General features: G+C 38.1%; 1 protein-coding gene across 1 annotated transcript in view; it reads right to left on the bottom strand.

Annotated features, from left to right (window-relative positions):
* LOC150087409 (uncharacterized) overlaps positions 1-25945 on the bottom strand; it is a 107984-nt gene that overhangs the window by 65589 nt on the left and 16450 nt on the right. Inside the window, exon 4 of the mRNA XM_090372050.1 lies at positions 79-302. Within this exon, the coding sequence (XP_090228176.1) occupies positions 79-302 (224 nt within the window). The remainder of the gene's footprint in view (positions 1-78; positions 303-25945) is intronic.

The raw sequence follows: 25945 nt of genomic DNA, 5'->3' as shown, positions 1-25945 counted from the left end.
CATTTTCCTTAATATTTTCGCAAAGAAGGGATGAGAAAATTTTATGATGGGAGCTACAAGCACACAAAAAATACATACCTTATTACTTTTACAGGCTGTGGTATATGAGATGATGGTAACAGTCGCTGTAATGCTTCTTGGCAACCTTTAAGTACTTCCTTTTCAGGGATAGTTTCCATGTAGATAGCTCCTTTTCCACTAATCCAAGCACATAACATATTAGGCTGGTGTGGTACATAAGCAAATCTGTTTATGTATCTGTGCCATATTTTCTTCAATGGTTGTCCAGTGGATGCATTCTCCTAATTTGGTGATTGGAAGATTAAAAGAAAAAAAAATCATCACTAAAGTATTATCAAATAGCATCATACAAACTCAATTTATGAGTTAAGAATTATTTGTTAAATTATTTTATATATGTTTATCACATGTAGACTAAAATACATACTTGTATTTATCATGCATAAGTTGAGTATAAAAAATGCATCAAGTACTAATAGTGTCAGAAGTGATACTATTGAGTCACACCCAAAGAAAGGACAAATGAGGCAAAAAGTAAGTTTATATAGCATCAGCAAAAAAAAAAAAGAAAAAAAAAGCACTTCCCATATCACCTGTCCATCCCCTCTAAGTTTGTCCAGTTCTTCCATATCAGATGGAAGTTTGTTCTGAAAATCTACTAATCACTGGCTGAAGGTAAATTTACTTTCTATCCTGCAAGCATCCTTCCTCAATTTGAACTAATGCCACGTTATTTGTGTAATCTTAGCAAAAGAATGGATGCTATCAGCACTGAGCTTAGCTTACTTAATCCATTCAAATCCTTAAACACATCAATCAGATCTCCTTGCAGTTGCCTAGTCTCAGTCTGCAATTTGTAGAACTCAAGTCTTTCTTGGTAGGAACACTCTCCCCCTGTTTCCTCACTAATTTTCTCTGTTCTGGGGAAAATAATGTAGTCACTGGTGAAAAGAAGTAATGCAGGATCATTTAGACAAGACTGCAGTTATAGTTCAGACACAGCATGGATTTGTTAAAGGGAAATCTTGTTTGACCAATTTGACTGGATACCATGATGTGGTCACAAAAGAACTGGATCCAAAAACTAATTTTGACATCATATACTTGGATTTCAGGAAAACTTTTGATACTATTGCACATAAAAGACTGCTGTACAAATTGTAGCATTTATGGAAAGTTTCTGCTATAGGATAAAGGGATAGTTGAGTGAGATAAGACAGAGAATGTCTTCATGGACTAATGTTATTAGTGGAGTGCCCCAGGGTTCAGTATTGCACTCATTGTTGTTTTCTATATTTATCAATGATATTGATGAAGGCTTATCAGGTTTAATGTCCAAGCTTGCAGATGATACAAAGGTTGGCAAGGTGGTTAATGACAGTAATGATAGTATGCTACTGCAACATAGCATTAGTAAAGGCACATGATACAAGAAAGCAAGCTTATATAGCATCAGCCAAAAAAAAAAAAAAAAAAAACCTTCTAATTTCACTCATCCACTCGCTCCAAATGTTTGTCTAATTCTGCCTTGAATCTATTAATCTAGAAAAGACATGATCTAGAAAAGTTGGGCAGATGGGGTTTCACTGCTTTAAGGGTATTCCATAATTCTAATGTATTCGATCTCCAATCCACCCAATTAATAGATGCCATGTATTGCCTTAAACTGTATTGTCCCTTTTTCTAAAATTAAAGCCTATGCCTTTAACTATTGCAACATTTTTCTTCATTTTTCAACTAAAGACTGCCAATGGTTCCTGTGCTGTAAGCCCTGTGATGTTATCTGATTCATGAGTAATAATGAGGTTTACTGTAGGACCTTCTTACCCATAGTGCTTGTACAAATAACAATTATTTTATTACCCACAGTGAGTTTCCTTCCCACCTGCTTCAATCGATTAGGGGACGATTGAAGTCAGATATAACAAGACATTCATACTTGCTAGCCATTCCATCTGCATATAGAGACTATTATTGTACTCTTCACAATTCTCTGGTCTGTAGATTACTCTCAATCTTTGCTTCCAACTAACTCACACCACATATTCTATGCTGGCAAGCATAACCTCTGACTCAGCAAATGCTCTTTTCATGCTCAGGCAGCTTCTGATAAGAAGCATGATCTTACCACCTCTTCTATCTTCCCTATCCTTCCTAAATACATTACCAATTTCTGAGGGGCACCACATTTCTGTTAGCCCTATTATGTCAGCATTAATTATCCTAACCAGGAATTTGAACATACCCATTTTATTGACAATGCTCCCAACATTACCATAGACACAGTTAAGACTAATTAATTTGTTCTCATTTTGAATTGGTTACCAATATTAAAGTGAAATCATTTTAAAAATCAAATCAGAATTTAAAAAAAAAAAAAAAAAGTCAAAAAGGTTTTTTTTATTTTTTTTTTTATGTAAAACTATCTTCTACATCTATACCTCTTCATTCAATTTCATTAATTCTGGATCACAAATTGCAGGGAATTTTGGCTTTTATAAACCAAAATTTTATATTTATTATAAATTCTGAGCCTTCCATCATTCTACAGAATGTTTCAAAAGTACATGCAAAAAATTCTGTAACATATTACAGAGTGCAAAAGAAAAAAAAAAATAAGCAGACAAACAATATGAATAAACATTTTACTAGGTATGTGTGTCTGCTTATTCCTGGTGTTTAAGCCAGCCCAAACTTGGTCTGGTGAAGTTAATGTCTGGCTGAAACCAAAGTCCACGACCTACTTCCCTCCTTGGACAATTATGCACTACTCACACTGTGGTAATACTTTGGAAATGGACTCAGTATCAGCACAACACCACTCAACAGAGAGGATCAATACAGGATTGGTTGTGGCAATTACATTTAAAATTTCAACTGACATTGGCTCAGAGCTCAGAAATCAAGCCCACTAAGAATAAGATACAATAAGAATACTTGTGGAATGGGTCTATGTCAATTTGGTATAAGAAAATTCATTATATGACAGTTCAGTATACACAAAAATTTGGTGAGTATGATGAATTGTTGAATTAAAAGAATTCAGTGCAAGAATTCAGTGTATGACAAAGCAAGACCAAAAATACGAGGGGTTTCCGAAAAGTAAGGTAACACATTTTTTATCCCTCACCTGATGAAATTCCTCATCCATGGTGAAATGCTTTCCTGAAAGGTGTTTTTTCAGAGGACTGAACAAATGAAAGTCTGAAGGTGCTAAGTCTGGGGTGAAGGGGGGGATGCAACAGAGTTTCCCAAGGATTACAGTGCAACCACTCATGAGTGGTGTGGGCAGTGTGTGGAGTTGCATTGTCATGCAATAAAATCACACCGCTTGTCAGGAGTCCTGGTCATTTGCATTGAATGTTGGCTTTCAGTTTTTCCAACATTGCACAGTAAAGCTGTGCATTGACTGTTCCTCCCTTCGGCAAGAAATTCACCAACAGAACACCTTGGCAATCCCAGAACACTGTGGCCATGACTTTTCGGACACTGGGAACAGTTCTGAATTTTTTGTGCACAGGAGATTGTGGATGTTTCCAGGTCATGGAGTCTTGCTTGCTCTCTGGGGTAAACTGATGAACCCATGTTTCGTCTGCTGTGACTATGTGAGCGAGAAAATCCTCTCCTTCGTTGCTGTATTGCAACAGGCTCTCCAGACACATCCCCAAGCGGGTTGCTTTGTCATCATGTGACAATTGTCAGGGCACCCAGCGACTGCACACCTTTAGAAAGCCAAGGACATTGTGAATAATTTTGTGAACAGTCGACTTACTCACATTCACTAGTTGTGCAATTTCACGCAGTTTCACTTGCCTGTTTTCAAGAACGATGTCCTTAATGTGCGAAATATTGTCTTCTGTCTTTCTCAATGAAGGCCTGCTGGCCCGATGTCGATCTTCAATGTCAACACAGCCCGCTTTAAATTCATTGCACCAAAAACACACTTGCTTCTTTGTCATCATCTTTTCGCCATACAGAGCAACCAGTTCATGGTGAATGTCACTTGGTGAAGACCCTTTTACTTGCAAAAAAGTGAATAACTTCACGAACACCTGTTTTGGACCACACTTGCACAGTAGCCGCCATTTTACAACTGGAATCTGCTGTGAGGCGACAGTACCACAACAATGCACTGGCAGTCTTTTTGAACATTATTAAAGGGCCTATCTGTCCACCACGTTTCATCTCATTGCACCATTATTAAGGAAAAAAATGTGTTACCTTACTTTTCGGAAACCCCTCATACAAACTTTTAAGATGCCATGCTAGAGAGATCACACTAACCACCTTCATTTGCAGGTACATTAGTATATATGCATAAAGTGCCTATTGTCTTTAGCATGTCAGTCCATCCATCCACATGTAATTACTCAACTCCTAGTGGATGACTTTTCACAAAGTTTTACACTTGGTTCTTTCAGAAAAATCTGTTCAGTCCTCCCAAATTTTAATAAAATCAAAGCAATAGAAATCCAGTAATTATTATTTCTGTGCCAGTCTGTCCTCATGTAATAATGTGACTTGCAATGGATCGATTTTCATGAAATTTTATATTTAGCTCTTTTAAAAAGATTTGTACAGCCCTCCCAAATTTCATTAAAATAGGATCAATAGAAATCTGGGGCCTCCAAAACTAACCATGGATTAGTTTTGGAGGCCTTGAGGATACCTGTACAGTCCTAAAATAGCAGAATTGCTCATTATCTTCAGCATGACTGTCCATCCAAAATTTTAAAGTGTTCACAATAGTCATGCTAAGGATAATGAGTGCATACCCACTTTCCAACCTGCCTAGGATAGGATCTAGCTGAATACTTTACACAAAATAAATGGATTAAAAAAATATATTGCTTTCTTCTTTCTAAAAGTTCTGCATTCTTCCTGTCTAAGTAAGCAAAATTTTTATTTTTTTCCCAAACATTTTATTTAAAGATTTCCCTAATTTCTGGTCCATATGTGATAATACCAAATTGTACTTTTTTTTTTTTAAGCCTCCAAACACAAAAGGTATTAGAACCTATAGTACCATACATGGGTTGAAGGCTGAAAAGATGAAAGAAGACACTTATTAACATCAGACTTGAATTTCTGTAGATTGTAATCTTGGAAATATGTGTGATGGGAGGCTGTTACAGAAAACAGAAGTTGAAGAGATAGATGAGAAAGAAGCAAATTTGGCTCTACAACCACTGTCGCAGAACCAGCAAAGCTGATTGCAGCACATCTTCAGAGTGGTTTGGGAGAGAGAGAGAGAGAGAGAGAGAGAGAGAGAGAGGGGCGAATTATAGAACCAATACAGAAGAACAGTGCCCATGGAAGTATCTATAGAAAAGGAATATAGCAGAAATAGAATGTCAATAAGACAGAGAGTGCAGAGACTTTGTAAGAGATGGGTCATTAATTAATCTAACTGCTCTCTTTCAAATGGAGTCAAAACCTGAGAGAGGTTATGGGGAACCACCCCAGATGTAGGAACAATATTCCATAGAGGTGTGGATTTGAAAATTGTACACAGTGAGTAGCTGTTTAGAAGAAAAGTAACACCAAAAATAAAAGCGAAAATCCAGTTTTTTAGATGAAGAGAAAGTGATGTGCTTATGCAAAGAGAGATTAAAAGTCAGGGTAATCCCTAATAGAGATATGTAATCTTGTCTAGAATTCTGAGTGTCATTGAAGATAAGCAGAGGAGCAGAAAAATCCTTTTTTGTAAGGATTTTTTATCCTTGTCCCAGTGGAGAATTACTTGGAGATTAACATTTAAAGAATTGGTAGTGGATATTCAAGAAGTTGAAGCTGTTTGTGCAGGGCAAGGTTTCTCAAGATGGAAGGTGGAATGCAATGTGCTATTACCAGCAAAACTGTGCATAGGATTTCCAGTCAATGGAAGAAACACTAGAATTAGTGGAGAAGCTAAAAGACAGACCTGTCTACTCTCACCTGTAGTGATGCAGCCAGAGAGAAAACTGGATAGCCAATTACAAAAAAAAACATACACTGAATTGTCGTACTTACTAAATTGTTGTAGCCACCAATTGTCTTTCACCAAACTGTCACATAAGCAAAAAATCATGCACCAAATTGTCATGTAGACCGAATTGTCATATATAGAGAAAAAAAAAAGTAAAAAAGTAAACTGCAGTCATTATCAATCCAATGCATAATGGGAGCCTCCTCACAATTCATGTTGAGGGAAATGGACCATAATCTGCCATGCTGGTCCAGTGCAGGTTGGCAGATCAACCATATTTAGCAGTTAGAGGCTTCAACCCCGGTCTACTCAAAGAGTGTGTGCTACTCCCACTTGGCTACTATCACCCAAATGACAAGACCTCCTGCAGAACGAATTAGAGCAGTGGTGTCTAACCTATGGCACGAGGGCAGGATATGGCCCGTGTGGAAAGTAAACTAAAACAGCATTTTAAATTTTGTTAATTATGAGAAAAATTTTCTCATTAAATGTTTTGTTCAGTAAATGTAATTGTGTATTGTACTTAATAAAATTTTTGAATATTTTCAATTTTAGGTGTATCCTTATATTTATTTATTCACCTTAATATTGAAAAGCAGTGATCCTCTTCAGGTTGTAAATTTTCTAAAGTGAGCATTTAAAAGCAAAAGTAAGGTATTTTTTAAAAAATAAAAGAAAGTCATATTTTTATAATTTAAATAAAATCTAAAAAATAAATTACTGACAGATTTGTTACACAAAAGTGTTGGGAATTTGCATTTTTTATAATATAAAATGGCTATATAATATATAACCTTTCAGGCTATATATTATATAGCATGAAAGTAAAAAACGGTAACATGAAAACAAAAACTTCCTTTTACATGTAACAAGATATGGAAAATGTAACACACTAATTTTTCTCGAATCGCTCAGTGCAGCCTGTGAAAGGAATCTAGCTTTGAATATGGCATCAGTACCGAAATATATAACCTTTCAGGCTATATATTATATAGCATGAAAGTAAAAAACGGTAACATGAAAACAAAAACTTCCTTTTACATGTAACAAGATATGGAAAATGTAACACACTAATTTTTCTCGAATCGCTCAGTGCAGCCTGTGAAAGGAATCTAGCTTTGAATATGGCATCAGTACCGAAAAAAGGTTGGGCACAACTGAATTAGAGTACCAGCTTAAGCTGTGATCAAACTGACATTCTTACAAACTGGCTCTAGTAGCTTGTTTTCAGCAGTCAGGAAGGGAATTTTAACTGACCTACTGTTAACAGGGGTAGAAAGTGTGCCTAGATAAGCTGAGGGTATCAGATATGTCAAATGTGGCACTATTATGTATTAGTTTTTTTAAATTAAAAGCCATTTTTGCAAAATACTTTTGTCATATACAGTGAAACTTTTCCTAACGGATACCTCTCTTTAACGGACATCTTCTATAACGGACATTTTCAAATTACCCAACTCTCCTCTATTGATTTTAACGTGTTTTCAGCTTCTGTCTAGCGGACATTCTCTGTAACGGACGCGGACAGGCAATCTGCACTGTTTCGTTTAGATTAGCACTTAATTTGATCTCCCCATAACGGACAGCTGGCGAGCTCACGGCCCTTTTTCTAGGAACGTTTCTTCCACATATTGCCTCAATCGTGTGTTTATTTTCTATTTCCGATTCTCTGAATTTTATCAAGGTTTATGTCGCGGTTCTAAACCCTTTTTCAAGAATTTTAAGGCACATGTAAAACTTCTGATTAATTCGGTGTGTGCAGGGGGGGGGGGGAATTTTGTCGGCCTTTTGTCTTTTGAGTTTCAGTTTTCAGTTTTGTTCATTGTCGTGTGAAGTGCACAATGTCTTCTCGTAAACATTTAACTTTAAAAGATAAAGTCGAACTCATTAATGCGTATGATCGACAAAATAATAGTGTTCGCAATCTCGCTGCAAAATTCAAAATCGGGAAGACGCAGGTAAGCGACATCCTAAAGAAAAAAATGAACTGCTCAAACAATTTTGGCAACATGGAAATGATCAGGTTCAAAAATCATTCCCGAAAACTGTTGGACTTCAAATTGACAATGTTACGCATTGTCGCGCATGTGCTAATTTTGTCGCGCATGTGCTAAAAAAAAATACCCATTAATGGGCCTATTATTAGGGAAAAGGCTTTGGAGGTTGCGAAATCTATGGGAGTAAATGAATTCAAAGCTTCTGTGGGATGGCTAGACAAGTTCAAAACTTGGCATAAAATTTCTTGGAAAACCGTAAGTGGTGAAGGTGGATCTGTTGATACTGGGGTTGTAACAGAGTGGAACATCAAATTGGAAGATTTATGTTGTGATTTTGAAGATAAGGATATTTACAACCGTGATGAAACAGGGTTGAAGGTTGTTTTTTAAAGCTCTTCCTGAAAAAACAATGAGTCTAAAAAATGAAAAGTGCCAGGGTGGAAAAATTTCTAAGGAACGCTTGACTGTACTATTGTGTACAAATATGCTGGGAGACTTTGAACAACCTCTTGTTATAGGAAAACCACAAAATCCTCATTGTTTCAAGGGCATAAAGTTGAATCTTTTGAATGTTGACTGGAAGTCTAATAAAAAAGTGTGGATGACACGAGATATAATGAGCGAATGGATAGGTCACTTTAACCAAAACATGATTCGTCAAAACAGAAAAATTATTCTTTTCATGGATAATGCTGCATCTCACCTGCATATTGAATTATCCAACATTCAAATCGTTTTTCTGCCACCAAACACATCTGCAGAGTGTCAGCCCTTGGATAAAGGGATAATAAAAAATTTTAAACTTCACTACAGAAAACATGTTTTAAGACATCTCATTGCAAACATGAATGATGTAACATGTGCGAGTGATCTTGCAAAGAAACTCAGCATCCTAGATGCGATTCAATGGATTTCCTCTTCAGTAAATGCAATTAGAAAACAAACTGTCATGAACTGTTCTGTAAAGTCTGGCTTCTCAAACGCAAAAATTGAAGTTGTGAACAGCAATGTGGAGCACCAAGAAGAACAAGAACTTCAACATCTATTGATAATGTATGATATTTCCGCTACAAGTGACCCTGGCTACAAAGATATAGACTCGAACCTCACTACAGAAGATGGTGCTCTAGATATCCACGACATTATCATCGATATTTTTCAAGAAGTTCCTCATGAGGATGAAGAAATGGAAGGAGGTCATTCTGTCGAAGAACATATTAACGACGAACCACCGATGAAAATAGAAGAAGCGCTCATACAATCGTTTAAAAATGTTTTTCGCCACTGAAGAAGATACTGAAGGACTTTCAATGGTTTCTTCACTCCAAACAAATGTTGAAAACAAAATTATCAGCCGGAAGAAGGTGCAGAAGAAAATATGTGATTACTGTATGTATTTTTCTTAAGATAAAGTCATAATATGCATAGCACAATTGTATGTATATTATTTACAAAAATATTGTGCAAAATCTGTATATAATTTAATTTAATTTTACATTAAACGTTTAACAATTTTTTTTTATCTCTTGTGTATGTAATTGTATATTATTTACAAAAATATTGTTCAAAATCTGTATATATTTTAATTTAATTTTACATTAAATGATTTTTCTTTCTTTCTTTTTTTTTTTTTCTCTCCCTCAGACTTCTTGTTAGCAGACACTTCTCTCTAACGGACACATTCTCGTTCCCCATGGCTGTCCGTTAAAGGGAAGTTTCACTGTAGCATAAATAATCCAATAAAAACCAAACTTGCATCAAGATACTGTACAAATTGTGGGGATTTCCTGCACTACTAAGCATAATTCTGACAATTCAAATAAATTAGCTTTATTCATTTTTTGTGACTATGATTTCACATTTTGACGACACAATCAAAGTGATTTTTAAACACATTTGTTTCATAAAATTTGCTCCTACAGCAGAAAAAGTACATTTGAAAGCCCAAATACATTATTCAGTCTACAGATAAATGCAAACTTCACATGTTAATTATTGACTTTGGTATTACTTAGCTTTAAATTTTTTTTTCCTTAAACAGAAAACTGACATACAGGGCTCCCATGATTTGGTCAGAGCATTGGGCTACAATCAATGATACTGACGGACCACAGGAAACCCACGAACCACTCACAGTTACTGATGGACAATACACATCATACTGGATGTGTATTGTCTGACAATACATATCATACAGGGTCTATGCTGCATCTTGCCATGCAGCATAGACCCTGCTTAACCCAAAAGCATATGTGTGCAAGGTCTTTGAGATCCTGCATGATTTCAATGGTGTTGAGTACTTCTTCTGCTTGGCCAACAACAGCTAAAACTCCCAATACCTTTCAACAAAGAAGTGTTTCCTTTTATTTCTCCACTGAAAATTCCAGAAATCTGTTAGTTATTATACAAAAAGGAAAAATGCAGGATCCAGTTAAGCCTAATCTTGATAATTATACGCACGTATTGAAAAAAAAAAAGAATTTAAAATTAGCAGTGTCTCTCTTTCATCCAATTATTGAAGCACTCTGGCTTTCCATTCTATGGTAGTGCCTCCAACCATTATACTCTCTGGCTGTATTATTGAAGAGTGTGGGTGGTGTACAATTGTTGAAGAACATGGGATTTTTTTTATTTACATTTGTTCTCCTGGCAGTAAAGATAATTCCTAAATAAGGAGGTGATAAAAAAAAAACCACGAATAAAGTACTTAATAAAGGGTTTTATTTAAAAAATAATTAACAATGTGCTTTAATACAAAAAATGGATTTTTCACAGTTTGTTCTATAGGGATGGGATACATTTAAATAGAAAGGGTGCAAGAATATTTGCTGATGCTATCGAGGCAGAGTTAGGTTGGTCGGAAAACTGTTAGCTTGGGGGGGGGGGATACATGTACTAATGGATTAACAGTAGCGCTGGCAGAGGTGAAAGTGAAAATTCTTGCACTGCTTCTATTGAAATGTAATTGAGCAGCAGCCTGGAAAGCAAGGCAATGGGGATTTCCAGGACTGCTGGGAGTCATAGTGGAACAAATAAATACATGGGCTGTGTTAGGATAAATAAGAGTAGAAACAGGTGCATGTATACTTGTGTGTGTACACAAATATTAGGAGTACAGTTAATAAATTTGATGAGCTTGAAGTGCTAGTAAAGACATCAAAGCCAGATATTGTTGGGATATCAGAGACGTGGTGTCACATAGACATAAGCATGCAGAATTGGAATTTAGAGAGTACAATGTGTACAGAAAGGATAGACAGGACAGGAAGGGAGGAGGAGTTATGCTGTTAGTTAAGAAACACAAAATCTAGGGAAGTGCATCGAATTGATGTTAGTAGACAATGCAATGTTGAGTCTGTTTGGTGTGGCATAAGCACTGGGAAAGGAAAAATGGAAGTAGGTGTATGTTATAGGCCTAATGATGAGTATAATGAGCAAGTGTGCAGAGAAATAGAGTGGGCCAGTAAATCAGTGTCTTAAAATGGGGGATTTTAATTTCCCAGAGATTTACTGGAATTTGTAGGTTGGTCACTCACACACTAGCAAGGCTTTTGTGGATTTATTGGATGATTGTTTTCTACAGCAGCATGTTAGGGAGGCAACTAGAGCGAGTAATACTCTAGATCTGATTATCAGTAGTGATTCTTGATGCATTAAGAATCTGCAGATAAAGGAACCACTAGGTGGCAGTGATCACAGTGTGCTGAAGTGGGATTTACTCAAAGAGTTAACTACCATCAGGAGTAAAGAAGGGTTTTTGCTTTCATAAAGGTGACTACGGTGGTCTGAGACAGCATTTAAATTCTATATGGTGGGATCAACTGATGATGTTACCACAGCAAATTCAAAATGGGAAACATTCAAAGAACTTATCTTGGAAGCTACTAGGCTTTACATACCAACTAAGAAATATTGTTCAAGATTTAGGCCTTAATTGATGTCAGATGGACTAATTAAACATGTGGCAGAGAAGAAAAATGCACGGGATACATATAAATTAACATGTGACACAGAAGCCTATGATAGATATAAGCTGGTCTGTAACCAAGTTACAAAGGAGGTTAGGCAGGAGGCAGATTATGAGAAATCTTTGGCAAAGGATGCAAAGAAAAACAGCAAAGAGTTCTTTACTTATGTAAACTCTAGAAGGAAAGGGATGAATCAGATTGGTCCACTTGATATCGATGGTTCAACTGTTCCTGCTCAGGTAGCTAACAAACTAAATGAATATTTTGCATCTATATTCACATAGGAGGAGTTATTCAGGAAGGGGAATGCCAGAGGTGTATTAAACAAGATTATCTAGTAAGCTAGATAATCTTGTAATAACTGAGAGTAAAGTGGAGGAGAAATTATTGAAGATAAACATAAGAAAGGCACCTGGGGTGGATGGAATCTATCCAGTTATATTAAAGGAGGCAGCAAAGGAAGTAAGCAAACCCTTAGCCATAATTATGAGAGCTTCCATGGACTCCGAGGAGGTACCCATGGACTGAACATGTGCAAATGTGACCCCAATACACAAAGGAGGTTCAAAGGGAGACAGGTAAATACAGACCTGTTAGTTTAACTTCTGTTCCAAGAAAATTAATGGAGGCACTGGTTAAAGAAGCATTGCAGGATCATCTAGACAAGACTTCAGGTATAGCTCGGACCCAGTATTGGTTTGTTAAGGGAATGTGTTGTCTGACCAATTTGATTGGATACTATGATGTAGTCACAAAGGAACTGGATGCAAAGAATAATTTTGATATCATATATTTGGATCTTAGAAAGGCTTTTGATACAGGTTATAGAGTTCAACTCACTCAGAGAATGGGATTAGCATTAGCAAAGGCACATGATGCAAGAAAGCAAGCTTATATAGAATCAACCAAAAAAAAAATTTTTTTAAAAATACCGTTGCACAGGGAATACTGCTGCACAAATTGGAGTAGTGTGGCATTGGAGTCAAATTGCTGCTATGGATAAAGGGATGGTTGAGTGGGAGAAGAGAGAGAGTGGTAATCAATGGATACTGCTCTTCGTGGACTAATGTTATTAGTAGAGTCCCCCCAGGGTCAGTGTTCAGTCCATTGTTGTTTTCTGTATTCATTAATGATATTGATGATGGTATATCAGGCTTAGTTTGCAGAAGATACGAAGGTCGGCGAGGCTGTTAATGACACTAATGACAGTGTGCTGCTGCTGCTGCAACAGGATCTATAAAAGTTGAGTATATGGGCTGAGAGGTGGCAACTGAAGTTTAACATTGACAAATGTAACGTACTGCATATGGGAAACAGAAACCCCAGAGTAATGTATCAACTCTGTGGTACTACGCTGACAGTGGTAGAGAATGAAAAGGACCTGGGGGTAATTGTGCAGGCAAATACAAAGTTTTCTGAGCAGTGCAGATGGTCTGCAAGAGTAGCTCATGGTGTCCTTTCAATGATATAGTCAGGAATTTTTCTAGAAGGGATAAGGAGGCGATTATCCCCTTGCATAAGGCAATGGTCAGGCCACACCTTGAGTACTGTATACATGTCTGGAGGCCTCATTTTAAGAAGGATGCAGAGCTGTTGTAATGAGTACAGAGAAGGGCAAAAAGATTAGTGAATGAAACAAAGGCCTTAAGCCTTTCTTCTCTTATGAAGAAAGGCTTAAGTTTTGCAAATTACAGTGTCTGGAGACTAGGCACCTGTAAGGTGATCTGATTGAGGTGTATAAAGCCTTGAATGGTTTGAGCATGCTCAATGCTGATGGGATTCTTCCTCTTGCTCAGAATAATCGCCTGAGAAGGCAGAAATTCAAATTGAGGAAAGACAGTTGTAGGATAGATGTGCGAAAGTTTGCCTTTAGCCAGTGGGTGGTTGATGGAACAAACTTCCATCAGTCATAGAAGTTGATAGCTTAAACAGATTCAAGGCAGAACTAGACAAACATTTGGAGTGGGTGGATGAGTGAAATGAGAAGGGGGGTGTGTTTTTCTTTCTTTCTTTTTTTTTTTTTTTTGGCTGATGCTATATAAGCTTGCTTTTCTTGCATATGCTCCCTTGCTAATGATAATGCTAATAATAGATTGAGAAAAAAAATGGCATCAAAAAATGAAAAATTTTGGAATTGTTTTTTTCTGATTTTTGGGGTTATAAATGGGGTTATTTTTTCCTGAATGCAAATGTGATCCTTAAAAAACATTTTTAAAATTGCTTAAGAGCTAATAAATTATAGGATTATAGACTAATAAATTATAGGATTATAGACTAATAAATTATACTTTAAAAAATACAAGACATTATAAGTCATTTTCAAATATGTAGGAAATATAGGAGAGTAAAGGCACTCTAAATGACAACATATATACACATAACCATATTAAAAATTCTCTCTTGGTATAATACAATAGTAAATAATATAATAAAATTAAGCAATACTGCATCATTCAAATTTTGCAATCATCTGCAAATTTTGATAAATTGAAAATTTAGATAAATAGATATTAAATTTATCTTAAATTGTGGAACAGCATTCTCTCCTTCTTCAGTGCCTATTTTAAGATAAGAAAATTTAATTTTTTAAAACTGATTCTAATTCTCTTTACTGTACAAATATTCCTTCATGACAATACTGCAGTTTCACCACTTATTGCTTGTCTGGAGAAGCCTGGGTTCAAATAGGCAATCTGAGGATTTCCTTAACAGTACAGAGCAATAAGAAAAGGCCACGAGTTGCAAGTGAAGTCTGGAATTTCACCCAGATGTGACAGGAGAGATTACAAAATGATAGCCTTATCAATCAGTTTGGCCCAGGAGAGACTGTGCAAGGCTCAAGGAGTAGAATTTTTCTCAGCATGGTCTCTACTTGTTAACAGGAGAGACTGTTTTTAAATGGATATGACACTCGGATAAATATCCTTGCACCTTTTCTTAAATAGAAACAGTGCATGGATATTTTGCTGATGCCATTCAAGCAGTATTAACTCAAGGTGTGGCCAGCCTGACCATTGCCTTATACACAGGGATAAGGCGGTGATTATTCCCTTGTATAAGGCAATGGTCAGGCCACACCTTGAGTACTGCATACAGGTCTGGAGCCTCATTTTAGGAAGGATGTTGCTAGAATGAGTACAGACAGGCAACAAGAAAGGAACAAAGGGGAGCTCCTACAAAGAAAGGCTTAAGTTCTGCAAATTGCAGTGTTTGGAGACTAGGCACCTGCAAGGTGATCTTGTTGAGGTGTGTAAGGCCTTAAATGGTTTGAGCAGGCTCAATGCTGATGGGAAGGGTTTTTTTTTTTTTTTTTTGGCTGATGCTGTATAAGCTTGCTTTCTTGCATCATATGCCTCAACTAATGCTAATTAGGAGAGTCCAAAAATTTCCAGTTTGGGGGGGGGGGGGGGGGATACACTACTAACAGTTCAGCAGCAGCCCAAACAGAGGTGAAAATGATTCTTATGACACTGATATTAAGACATGCACCTGCCTGAAAAGCACGATGCAGGGGATTACAGGCTTGCACGGAGTTCTCATGCAGCAAACAAATATATGGGCTGTGTGGATAATAAACAATTATACAAACAGAATGGGTCAATAAATCAGAATCTCTTTCAATGGGGCATTAAGAATACCCACTATATGGCAGTGATCATAGTGGATTTATGTGAGATTTACTTATGACTGTGAAGATATGACTGTGACAGGTAAAGGGAAGGGATTTTCCTTTCTTAAAGGTGACTGCAATGGCCTTTGTCAATTTTTAAATCCTCAGCATAACAAATTGATGATGTTAAAAATTACAAATAATAAACAGGAAGTGTTCAGGAAAGTAATCATAGAAGCTACTAAGCTTTTTCTACCAACTAAGAGAGAGAATCTAAAGTTTAAGCCTAAATGGATGTATGATACGGAAGTTGTATAAAGCATAACAGAAGCAAGCAGAAGTTGTATAAAGTTGTATAAAGCATCCTCAGCATAACAAATTGATGATGTTAAAAATTACAAATAATAAACAGGAAGTGTTCAGGAAAGTAATCATAGAAGCTACTAAGCTTTTTCTACCAACTAAGAGAGAGAATCTAAAGTTTAAGCCTAAATGGATGTATGATACGGAAGTTGTATAAAGGGAACTCGTAGAAAACACTAGATACCGAAAAATATATATATATAACATAACTGTTTTGGGATATAACTTAAGGATTTAATTTTTGTTTTGAATTTTATTGAATTAAATCGGAATCATGACTCTGACCAGAGCAGCAAAGCAAAAGGCTCAAGCTAATGGGAGTGCTGTGGTTCAGGGGAGAACTGAGGGGGGCAGTTGCCCTCTGAATCACAGTCTATTAAAATGCACTGTTTGCTTGATGTTTGCGGAGCAGTCGGGTACGGGACATGATACTGCCAAGGGGGATGTCTTTGTGTGTGCACGATGTAAGGAGTGCAAGGAAATCAGGCGACAACTCAGCGTTGTTATGGGCCTTTATGAGAGCTTGAAGGACAGGGTGGATGCCCTCGAAGGAAATAAATTGAGGGGCCCATCAAGCTCTCAGCTGCCCACATCAACGCCAGAGCTTGCACTTGGTCATCAGGCAACACAGAAACAGCCCCCTAGGCAGAATGCGCTGGTCCCACAGGAACTAGTAGTTGTTGGTGACTCTATTGTCAGGGAAACGGGGAACATACTTTGTAAAAAGGATAGGTGGAATAGGACCAGGGTATGTCTGCCAGGGGCAAAGGTTGATGACGTTGTAGAGCGGATATCATCTTTTAAGGGCACAAAAGGTGATATAGTTGTACACGTTGGCACTAATGATATTAAGAGTAGGAGACCGGCGGAATTACTTAGCAAGTACAGGTCACTGTTGAAAAAAAGCCGTGAATTAGGGTTGAACTTGAAAGTGTCTGCAATTCTGCCCAGACACGATAGGAGGGAGTATATGATGAGAGCCTTGTCGATCAATTCGGCCCTGGAGGGATTGTGCAAGGCTCAAGGGGTAGAATTTTTTTCAGCCTGGACTGTACTTGTTAACAGGAGAGATTGCTTCTACAGGGATGGGATACACTTAAATAGAAAGGGTGCAAGAATTTTTGCTGATGCTATCAAGGCAGTGTTAGGTGGGTCGGAAAACTGCTAGTTGGGGGAGATACAAGGACTAATAGATTAACAGTAGCCACTGGTAGAGGTGGAAGTGATTCTTGCACTGCTTCTATTGAAATGAGCAGAAACCTGAAAAACAAGATGCAGGATATTTCAGAGACTGCTGGGAGTCATTGCGGTACAAGTAAACACATGGGTTGTGTTAGGGTAGCTAAGAATAGAAACAGGTGCATGTATACCTGTGTGTACACAAATGCTAGGAGTTCGGTAAATAAATTTCATGAATTTGAGGTATTGCTCAAAACATCAAAGGCAGATATTATTGGGATATCAGAGACGTGGTGTCACACAGATATAAGTAATGCGGAACTGGAATTTGGGGAATACAATGTGTATAGAAAGGATAGACAGGGGAGGAGGGGTTATGCTATTAGTTAAAAAACACATAAAATCCAAGGAAGTGAAGCCAGTCGACATTGATGGACAGGGCAGTGTCGAGTCAGTTTGGTGTGACATAAGTATAGGGAAATCAAAATTGAGAGTAGGAGTGTGCTATAGGCCTAATGATTCTGATGAGTATAATAAGATATTGTACAGGGAAATAGAGTGGGCCAGTAAATCAGAGAGTCTTATAATGGGGGATTTTAATTTCCCAGATATTGACTGGAATTTGTGGGTTGGTCACTCGCACATTAGCAAGGCTTTTGTGGATTTATTGGATGATTATTTTCTACATCAGCATGTTTGTGAGGCAACAAGAGGGAGCAATACTCTTGATCTGATTATCAGTAGTGATTCTTCATGCGTTAAGAATCTGCAGATAAATGAACCACTAGGTGGCAGTGATCACAGTGTGTTGAAGTGGGATTTACTCAAGGAGGTAACTACCATCAGGGGTAAAGGGAAGGGTTTTTGTTTTCGTAAAGGCGACTATGATGGTCTGAGACAGTATTTAAATTCTATACAGTGGGACCAACTGATGATGTTACCAACAGCAAACTCAAAATGGGAAGCATTCAAGGAACTAATCTTGGAGGCTACCAGGCTTTACATATCAACTAAGAAATATTGTTCAAGGTTTAGGCCTAAATGGTTGTCAGATGAACTAATGAGACATGTGGCAGAGAAGAAAAATGCATGGGATACATACAAATTAATGGGTGACATGGAAGCCTATGATAGATATAAGTTGGTCTGTAACCAAGTCACAAAGGAGATTAGGCAGGCAAAGGCAGATTATGAGAAATCCTTGGCAAAGGATGCAAAGAAAAACAGAAAAGAGTTCTTTACCTATTTAAACTCAAGAAGGAAAGGGATGAATCAGATTGGTCCACTGGATATTGATGGTTCAACAGTTGAGGATCCTGCTCAGGTGGCTAACAATCTAAACGAGTATTTTGCATCTACATTCACGCATGAGGAGTTATTCAGGAAGGAGAATGATGCAGGTAAAGTAAACATTGGCAGTGAGCTGGATGATTTTGTAATAACTGAGAGGAGAGTGGAGGAGAGACTGTTGAGGATAAACATAAAAAAGGCACCTGGGGTGGATGGGATCTATCCAGTTATATTAAAGGAGGCAGCAAAGGAAGTAAGTAAACCCCTAGCCATAATTATGAGAGCTTCTTTGGACTCAGGGGAGGTACCCATAGACTGGAGATGTGCAAATGTAACCCCAATTCACAAAAGAGGATCAAAGGCTGACACAAGTAATTATAGACCTGTTAGTTTAACTTCTGTTCCAGGTAAATTAATGGAGGCACTGGTTAAAGAAGCACTGCAGGATCATCTAGACAAGAATTCAGTTATAGCTCAGACGCAGCATGGTTTTGTTAAGGGCAGGTCTTGCCTGACCAATCTGATTGGATACTATGATGTAGTCACAAAAGAACTGGATGCAGGGAATAACTTTGATATTATATATTTGGATCTTAGAAAGGCTTTTGATACTGTTGCACATGGAAGACTGCTGCACAAATTGGAGCAGTGTGGCATTGGAGGCAAATTGCTGCTATGGATAAGGGGATGGTTGAGTGGCAGAAGACAGAGAGTGGTAATCAATGGACACTGCTCAACGTGGACTAATGTTATTAGTGGAGTTGCTCAGGGTTCAGTTTTGGGTCCGTTGTTGTTTTCGGTGTTTATGAATGATATTGATGATGGGATATCAAGTTTAATGTCCAAGTTTGCAGATGATACAAAGGTTGGCAGAGTTGTTAAGGACACTACTGACGCTATGCTGCTGCAACAGGATCTGGAAAGGTTGAACAGATGGGCTGAAAGGTGGCAAATGAAGTTTAACATTGACAAATGTAAAGTACTACATATGGGAAACAGTAACCCCAGAGCAACGTATCAACTCTGCGGTACTGCACTAACAGTGGTGGAGAATGAAAAGGACCTGGGGGTAATTGTGCAGGCAGATATGAAGTTCTCTGAGCAGTGCAGACGAGCTGCAAGAATAGCTCATGGTGTCTTGTCAATGATATACAGGAATTTTTCTAGCAGGGATAAGGAGGTGATTATTCCCTTGTATAAGGCAATGGTTAGGCCACATCTTGAGTACTGTATACAGGTCTGGAGGCCTCATTTCAAGAAGGATGTAGAGCTGCTGGAACGGGTACAGAGAAGGGCAACAAGATTAGTGAATGGAACAAAGGGTTGCTCTTACGAAGAAAGGCTTAAGTTTTGCAAATTACAGAGTCTGGAGACTAGGCACCGGCGAGGTGATCTGATAGAGGTGTATAAGGCTTTGAATGGTTTGAGCATGCTCAATGCCAATGGAATTCTTCATCTTGCTCAGAATAATCACCTCAGAGGGCATAAATTCAAATTGAGGAAGGATGGATGTCGGATAGATGTGTGGAAATTTGCCTTTGGCCAGCGGGTGGTTGGTTGGTGGAACCGACTTCCATCACTTGTTGAAGTTGATAACTTAAACAAATTTAAAGCTCAACTGGACAGGTATTTCGAACGAACGGAGGGGTGAAATGGGAGTGGTGTGTTTTTTTTTTTTTTTTTTTTTTGTTTTTTTTTTGGCTGATGCTGAATAAGCTTGCTTTCTTGCATCATATGCCTCTGCTAATGCTAAAACAATGGAAGAAGATGCCCCTTCCTATTCCATGGTTAAGAAATGGAAAGCAGAATAATTAATAGCATCCATTTTCCCCACCAACAGTGATGTCATTTCTGCATGGATGCATTCCTGGAATGCCCAAGAGAAAAAAACTTTCTTTTCAGCTGGAATCAACACATTGCAGCATCGGTGGCAAAAGTGCACTGACTACAAAGTAGACTATGGTGAAAAGTGATATATTATTAGATTCCTCCAACATCATTTATTTATTCAGGCCACAAACATTTCAAATGCTCCTCATACAAATTTAAAGGCCACACACAAAAAGAGGGGTGGAGGAGAAAGAGGAAAGAAAGACAACTTCTAGTACTACCAAATGATGCAAGAAAGCAAGCCTACAGAGCATCAGCAAAAAAAAAAAAAAAAAAAGAGATTCACCAACACTTCCCATATCACCTGTCCCTCTGTTCTAACAGTTTGTCTACTTCTTCCTTGAATTTATTCAAACTACCTACCTAAACAATCCCAGATGGGATTTTGTTCCAACAAATGACTACCCACTGGCTGAAGGCAAATTTCTGCATATTTATTCTGCAACTATCCTTCCTCAGTTTGAAATTATGCCTCCTCATGTGTGTAGTGTAAGCATAAGAACGGATTCTAGCAGTATTGAGCTTACTCAATCCATTCAAAACCTTAAACCTCTCAGATTTCCTTCAGGTGCTGAAGTTTGTAAAACTTAAGCCTTTCCTGGTAAGGGTGCCTTTGTGTTCCTTTTAATAATCTCATTGCTATTCTGTGCACCCGTTCCAACAGATCCACATCCTTCCTAAAACGGGTCTTATATGCAGACCTATATGCAGTACTAAAGGTGTTGGCCTGACCATTGCCTTATACAATTGCAAAAATCATGTCCTTATCCCCGCAGTCACAATTCCTATATACCATTGACAAAACACCATGAGCTGTCCTAGCAGCCTGTCTGCACTGCTCTGAAAACTTTGTATCTGACTGCACAAATACCCCCAGGTCTCTTTCATTCTCCAGTAACTTGAGGGTACTACAACAGATTTGCTATGTTAACTCTCAGATTACTGATCCCCATATGAAGTACCTTGCATTTGTCAACATTAAACTTCAATTGCCAATTCTCAGCCATTTGCCTAATCTGTCTAGATCTTATTGCAGTAGCAGTAGCATACCCCAATTCCTGTGAACCATTCTTCAGAGGGTTCAAAAAATAAAACCCAACTAGTTTAGTAAGCAGCACTAACCACTGTCTTTACAAGTAATGGCTTGGAAGGCATGGACTGCAAACTTTCACAACTAGATACCTTGGAGGGGGGTACAGAACACTCTAAAGGGGCTAAGTAAAGTGAATGAGGGAGACATATTTTCACTGGTATGAAGGATTAAAACAATGAGGCACACTTGGGCAGCATGTTTGATCACCGGAATAAGCTACCCTCCACACATTGGAAAGATGAGTTTGGTACAGCACAAAGTGGAATTGGTTTGTTGTTGTTGTTTGGTTTTTAGGAGCATTAGCAACTAAGACCATATTGCTCTGGAGATATGCGGTGGTCATTCCCCGACCTTTCCACATCCTCCGCATTTGGTGGTCATGGGCTCGAACCCCAGTCTAATCAAGAAGCGTGTGCTACGCACTGCTGCTCTTGCCCACCTGGCTATGGAGGCCCAAGTGGAATTGGATGGTCACTTATTGTTGACAGAAGAAAAAGTCCACTTCTTTATCATTTAGTCATTTCAATATTAATAGCTGCAACTAGGTAAGTTATATAATTAAGAAGAAAAATTTTTTATGGTAGTAATAGCAATAGAGGCATATGATGCAAGAAAGCAAGCATATGTAGCATCAGCCAATAAAAAATAAAATACACACAACCATTTCCTCTAAAAGTTTGTCCAGTTCCTCCTTGAATTTATTTAAGCAATCAACTTCCACAAAGACAGATGGAAGTTTGTTCCAGCAATTAACCACATGCTGGCTAAATGCAAATTTCCGCACATCTATTCTGCAACTGTCTTTCCTCAATTTGAATTTATGCCCCCTTAGGTTCGTAATCTGAGCAAGTGGAAGAATCCCATCAGAATTCAGCATGCTCAAAACATTTAAGGCATTATACACCTCAATCAGATCGCCTCACAGGTGCCTAGTCTCCAGCCGCTGCAATTTGCAGAACTTATGCCTCTCTTGGTAAGAGGATATCTTCATTCCCCTCACTAATCTTGTTGTCATTATATATACATGGTGAAGCAAACCTACATTCTTCCTAAAATGAGCCCACCAGACCTGTACGCAGTATTCAAGGTGGCGTGGCCTGACCATTGCCTTATACAAAGTGATAATTGCTTCATTTTCCCTGCTAGCAAAATTCCTGTATATCGTTGACAAAACACCATTACCTGCTCTTGCAGCCTATGTGCATTGCTCAGAAAACTTCATATCTGACTGCACAATTAATCCCAGGTCTTTTTCATTTTCTACAACCCTAAGTGTAGTACCACATTATGTCATTAACAACCCTGCCGACCTTTATATCATCTACAAACTTCAACATTAAGTCTGATATACCTTCATAAATATCATTAATAAATATACAAAATAATAGTGGGCCCAAAAACAAAAACTGTGGGACTGCACTAATAACATTTGTCCACAAAGAGCAGAGTCCATTGATTACCACTGTCTGTCTTCTCCCGCTCGAACACCCTTTTATCCATTGTAGCAACTTACCCTTAATACCATTCTGCTCCAATTTTTACAGTAATCTTCCATGCGCATCTGTGTCAAAAGCTTTCTTGAAATCCAAGTATATGATATCAAAATTATTTTTTGCTTTGAGTTCCTTCATAGTATCCAATCAAATTTGTCAGACAAGACTGTCCCTTAACAAACCCATGCTGTATCTGAATTATTGCTGCAGTCTTGTCTAGATGATTCTGCAATGCATCTTTAACTAGTGACTCAATTATTTTACCCGGAACGGAAGTTAAACTAATTGGTCTGTAATTACTTGTGTCACCCTTCGATCCCCCTTTGTGAACTGGGGATACATTTGTACACTGTACACCTCCAGTCTGTGAGGTCTTCCCTGAGTCTAAGGATGTTCTCATAATTATGGCTGAGGGTTTGCTTAGTTCCTTTGCCACCTCTTTCAATATAACTGGATAGATCCCATCCACCCCAGGTGCCTTTCTTATGTTTAACTTCAACAATTTCTCCTCCACTTTGCTCTCAGTTATTACAAAATCATTAAACGCCCTGTTACAATTTGATAAACTTCTGACATTTTCCTTCCGTAATAACTCCTCATGTGTGAATGTAGATGCAAAATACTCACTCAGTTTGTTTGTTATCTGAGCAGGATCATCAACAGTCGAACCATTGATATCAAGTGGACCAATTAGATTCATCCCCTTCCTTTTAGAGTTTACATAAGTAAAGAAATGCTTGCTGTTTTTCTTACCATCCTTTGCAAAGATGTTTCGTAATCTGCCTTCGCTTGCCTAATCTGCTTTGTGACTTGATTACAGATTAGCTTATATCTGCCATTGGCTTCTGTCGCCTCATAATTTATATACATCCCATGCATATTTCTTCTCTGCCACATGTCTCATTAGTTCATTTGACAACCATTTAGGCATAAACCTTGAACAATATTTCTTAATTGGTATGAAACTTTTAGTAGCTTCAACGATTAATTCCTTGAATGCTTCCCACATAGAATTTGCTGTTGGTAACATCATCAGTTGGTACCACTGTACAGAATTTAAAGACTGAATCCACTGTAGTCACCTTTACTGAAGCAAAAACCCTTTCCTTTACCCCTGATGGTAATTATATCTTTAAGTAAATTCCGCATCAGTACACTGTGATCACTGCCACCTAGTGGTTCCTTTATCTGCAAATTCTTAATACACAAATGATCACTGCTAATAACTAAATCAAGAATATTATCCTCTCTGGTTGCCTCTTGAACATGCTGCTGCAGAAAACAATCATCTAATAAATCCACAAAAATCTTGCTAGTGTGCAAGTGACCAACCCACAAGTTCCACAATATCTAGGAAGTTTAAAGCCTCCATTATAAGACATTCTGATTTATTAGCCCACTATTTCTCTGTACAATTGTTCATTGTACTCATTCAAGTCATTAGGCCTATAACACACTCCTACTCTTATTTTTGCTTTCCCAGTGCTTATGTCACACCAAACTGACTCAACATTGCACTGTCCATTATGTCAACTGGATGCATTTCCTTTGATTTTATGTTTTTTTTTTTTTAAATAACAGCATAACCCCTCCCTCTGTAGCCGAGTTGTCAGGAGCGGGAGTGCAGTAGCACATGCTCCTTGAGTAGACCGAGCTTCAAGCCCCTGACTGCTAAATACGGTCGAACTGCCAACCCGCACTGGACCAGCGTGGCAGATTATGGTCCATTACCCTCAACATGAATTGTTGAGGAGATTTCCATCTTGCAGTGGGTTGATAATGGCTCGAGGTCCCGATGGTATTTCTCCACTTGTTCTCAAAACCTGTACTTCTGAACTTACTCCTATTCTTTGCTGCTTTTTTTTTTCACTTTCTTATTCCAAAGGTGTTTTTCCTTCTGCTTAGAAATTTCTCAAATCCAGCCAGTTCCTAAAAAGGGTGACAAATCCCTCCCATCCAATTATCATCCCATTGCAATTACTTCTACTCTTTCTAAAGTAAAGGAGAAATCAATTAACCGCCAACTCTTAAACTACCTAGAAACCTTCTGTCTGATCAACAATCGCCAGTATGGATTCCGTCAGTGTTGATCCACTGGTGACATTCTGGCTTATGTTACCCATTTATGGACTAATTCAATGGAAAGGTTCGGTGAAACACAAGTAGTTGCTCTTGACATCTCAAAGGCTTTCGATCGTGTTTGGCATAAAGGTCTTCTAAACAAGCTTCCCTCTTATGGTTTGCGAACTGTTTTTAGTAATTGGTTATCCAGTTTTCTCTCTGATCGCTCACTGAGGGTGACTGATGCTCACTGATGGTAGATGGCTCTCTGTCTTCTAACGTCTCCACTAATGCCGGTGTCCCCCATGGTTCAGTCCTTTCTCTCACTCCTTTCCTCTTGTATATTAATGACTTTCTTCCATTGACTGGAAATCCTATCCATAGTTTTGCCGATTATAGCACATCGCATTCCACTTTCCATTTTGAGAAAACTTGTCCTGCTCAATCAGCTTCAACTTCTCGAAAATCTGCTACCAATTCCTTAAATGCCGATCTTTAGGTAATTCTCCAGTGGGGCAAAGACAACTTAGTTGATTTCAATCCTTTTAAAACTCAGTCTTGACTTATATCTTGCAAAAAGGATTCTTCTGCTCCTATGCTTATCTTTGGTGACACTCCGATTTCTAGGGAAGATGATATATCTCTTTTGGAGATTAACCCTGACATCCCATATACCCACCTGTTTCACGATGACTGCCATCAGTTCCTGAAACCCCCAGCACCCCTCGCTCAAGGCCGCTGCTTATTCTAATAGAAGTAGTGCAAGAAGTTGTTTGGCGGAACAGACTTCCATCCCTTGTTGTGGAAGTTGATAGCCTAAATAAATTTAAGGCTCAGCTGGACAGGTATTTCGAACGAACAAGAGGGGTGAAGTGGAAGTTTTTTTTTTTTTTTTTTTTTTTTTGGCTGATGCTGCATAAGCTTGCTTTCTTGCATCACATGCCTCTACTAATGCATCACCTTCCCCTCTGCCTTCAGCTACTTTTAACTTTTTAGTCTGTGAATCCCCCCC

The sequence above is a fragment of the Mastigoproctus giganteus genome, chromosome 4 (genome assembly GCF_048544385.1).
Source record: "Mastigoproctus giganteus isolate SK-2022 chromosome 4, ASM4854438v1, whole genome shotgun sequence".
NCBI lineage: Eukaryota > Metazoa > Arthropoda > Arachnida > Uropygi > Thelyphonidae > Mastigoproctus > Mastigoproctus giganteus.
The sequence above is the reverse complement of the archived record's forward strand: the minus strand, read 5'-3'. Positions and strand labels throughout refer to the sequence as shown.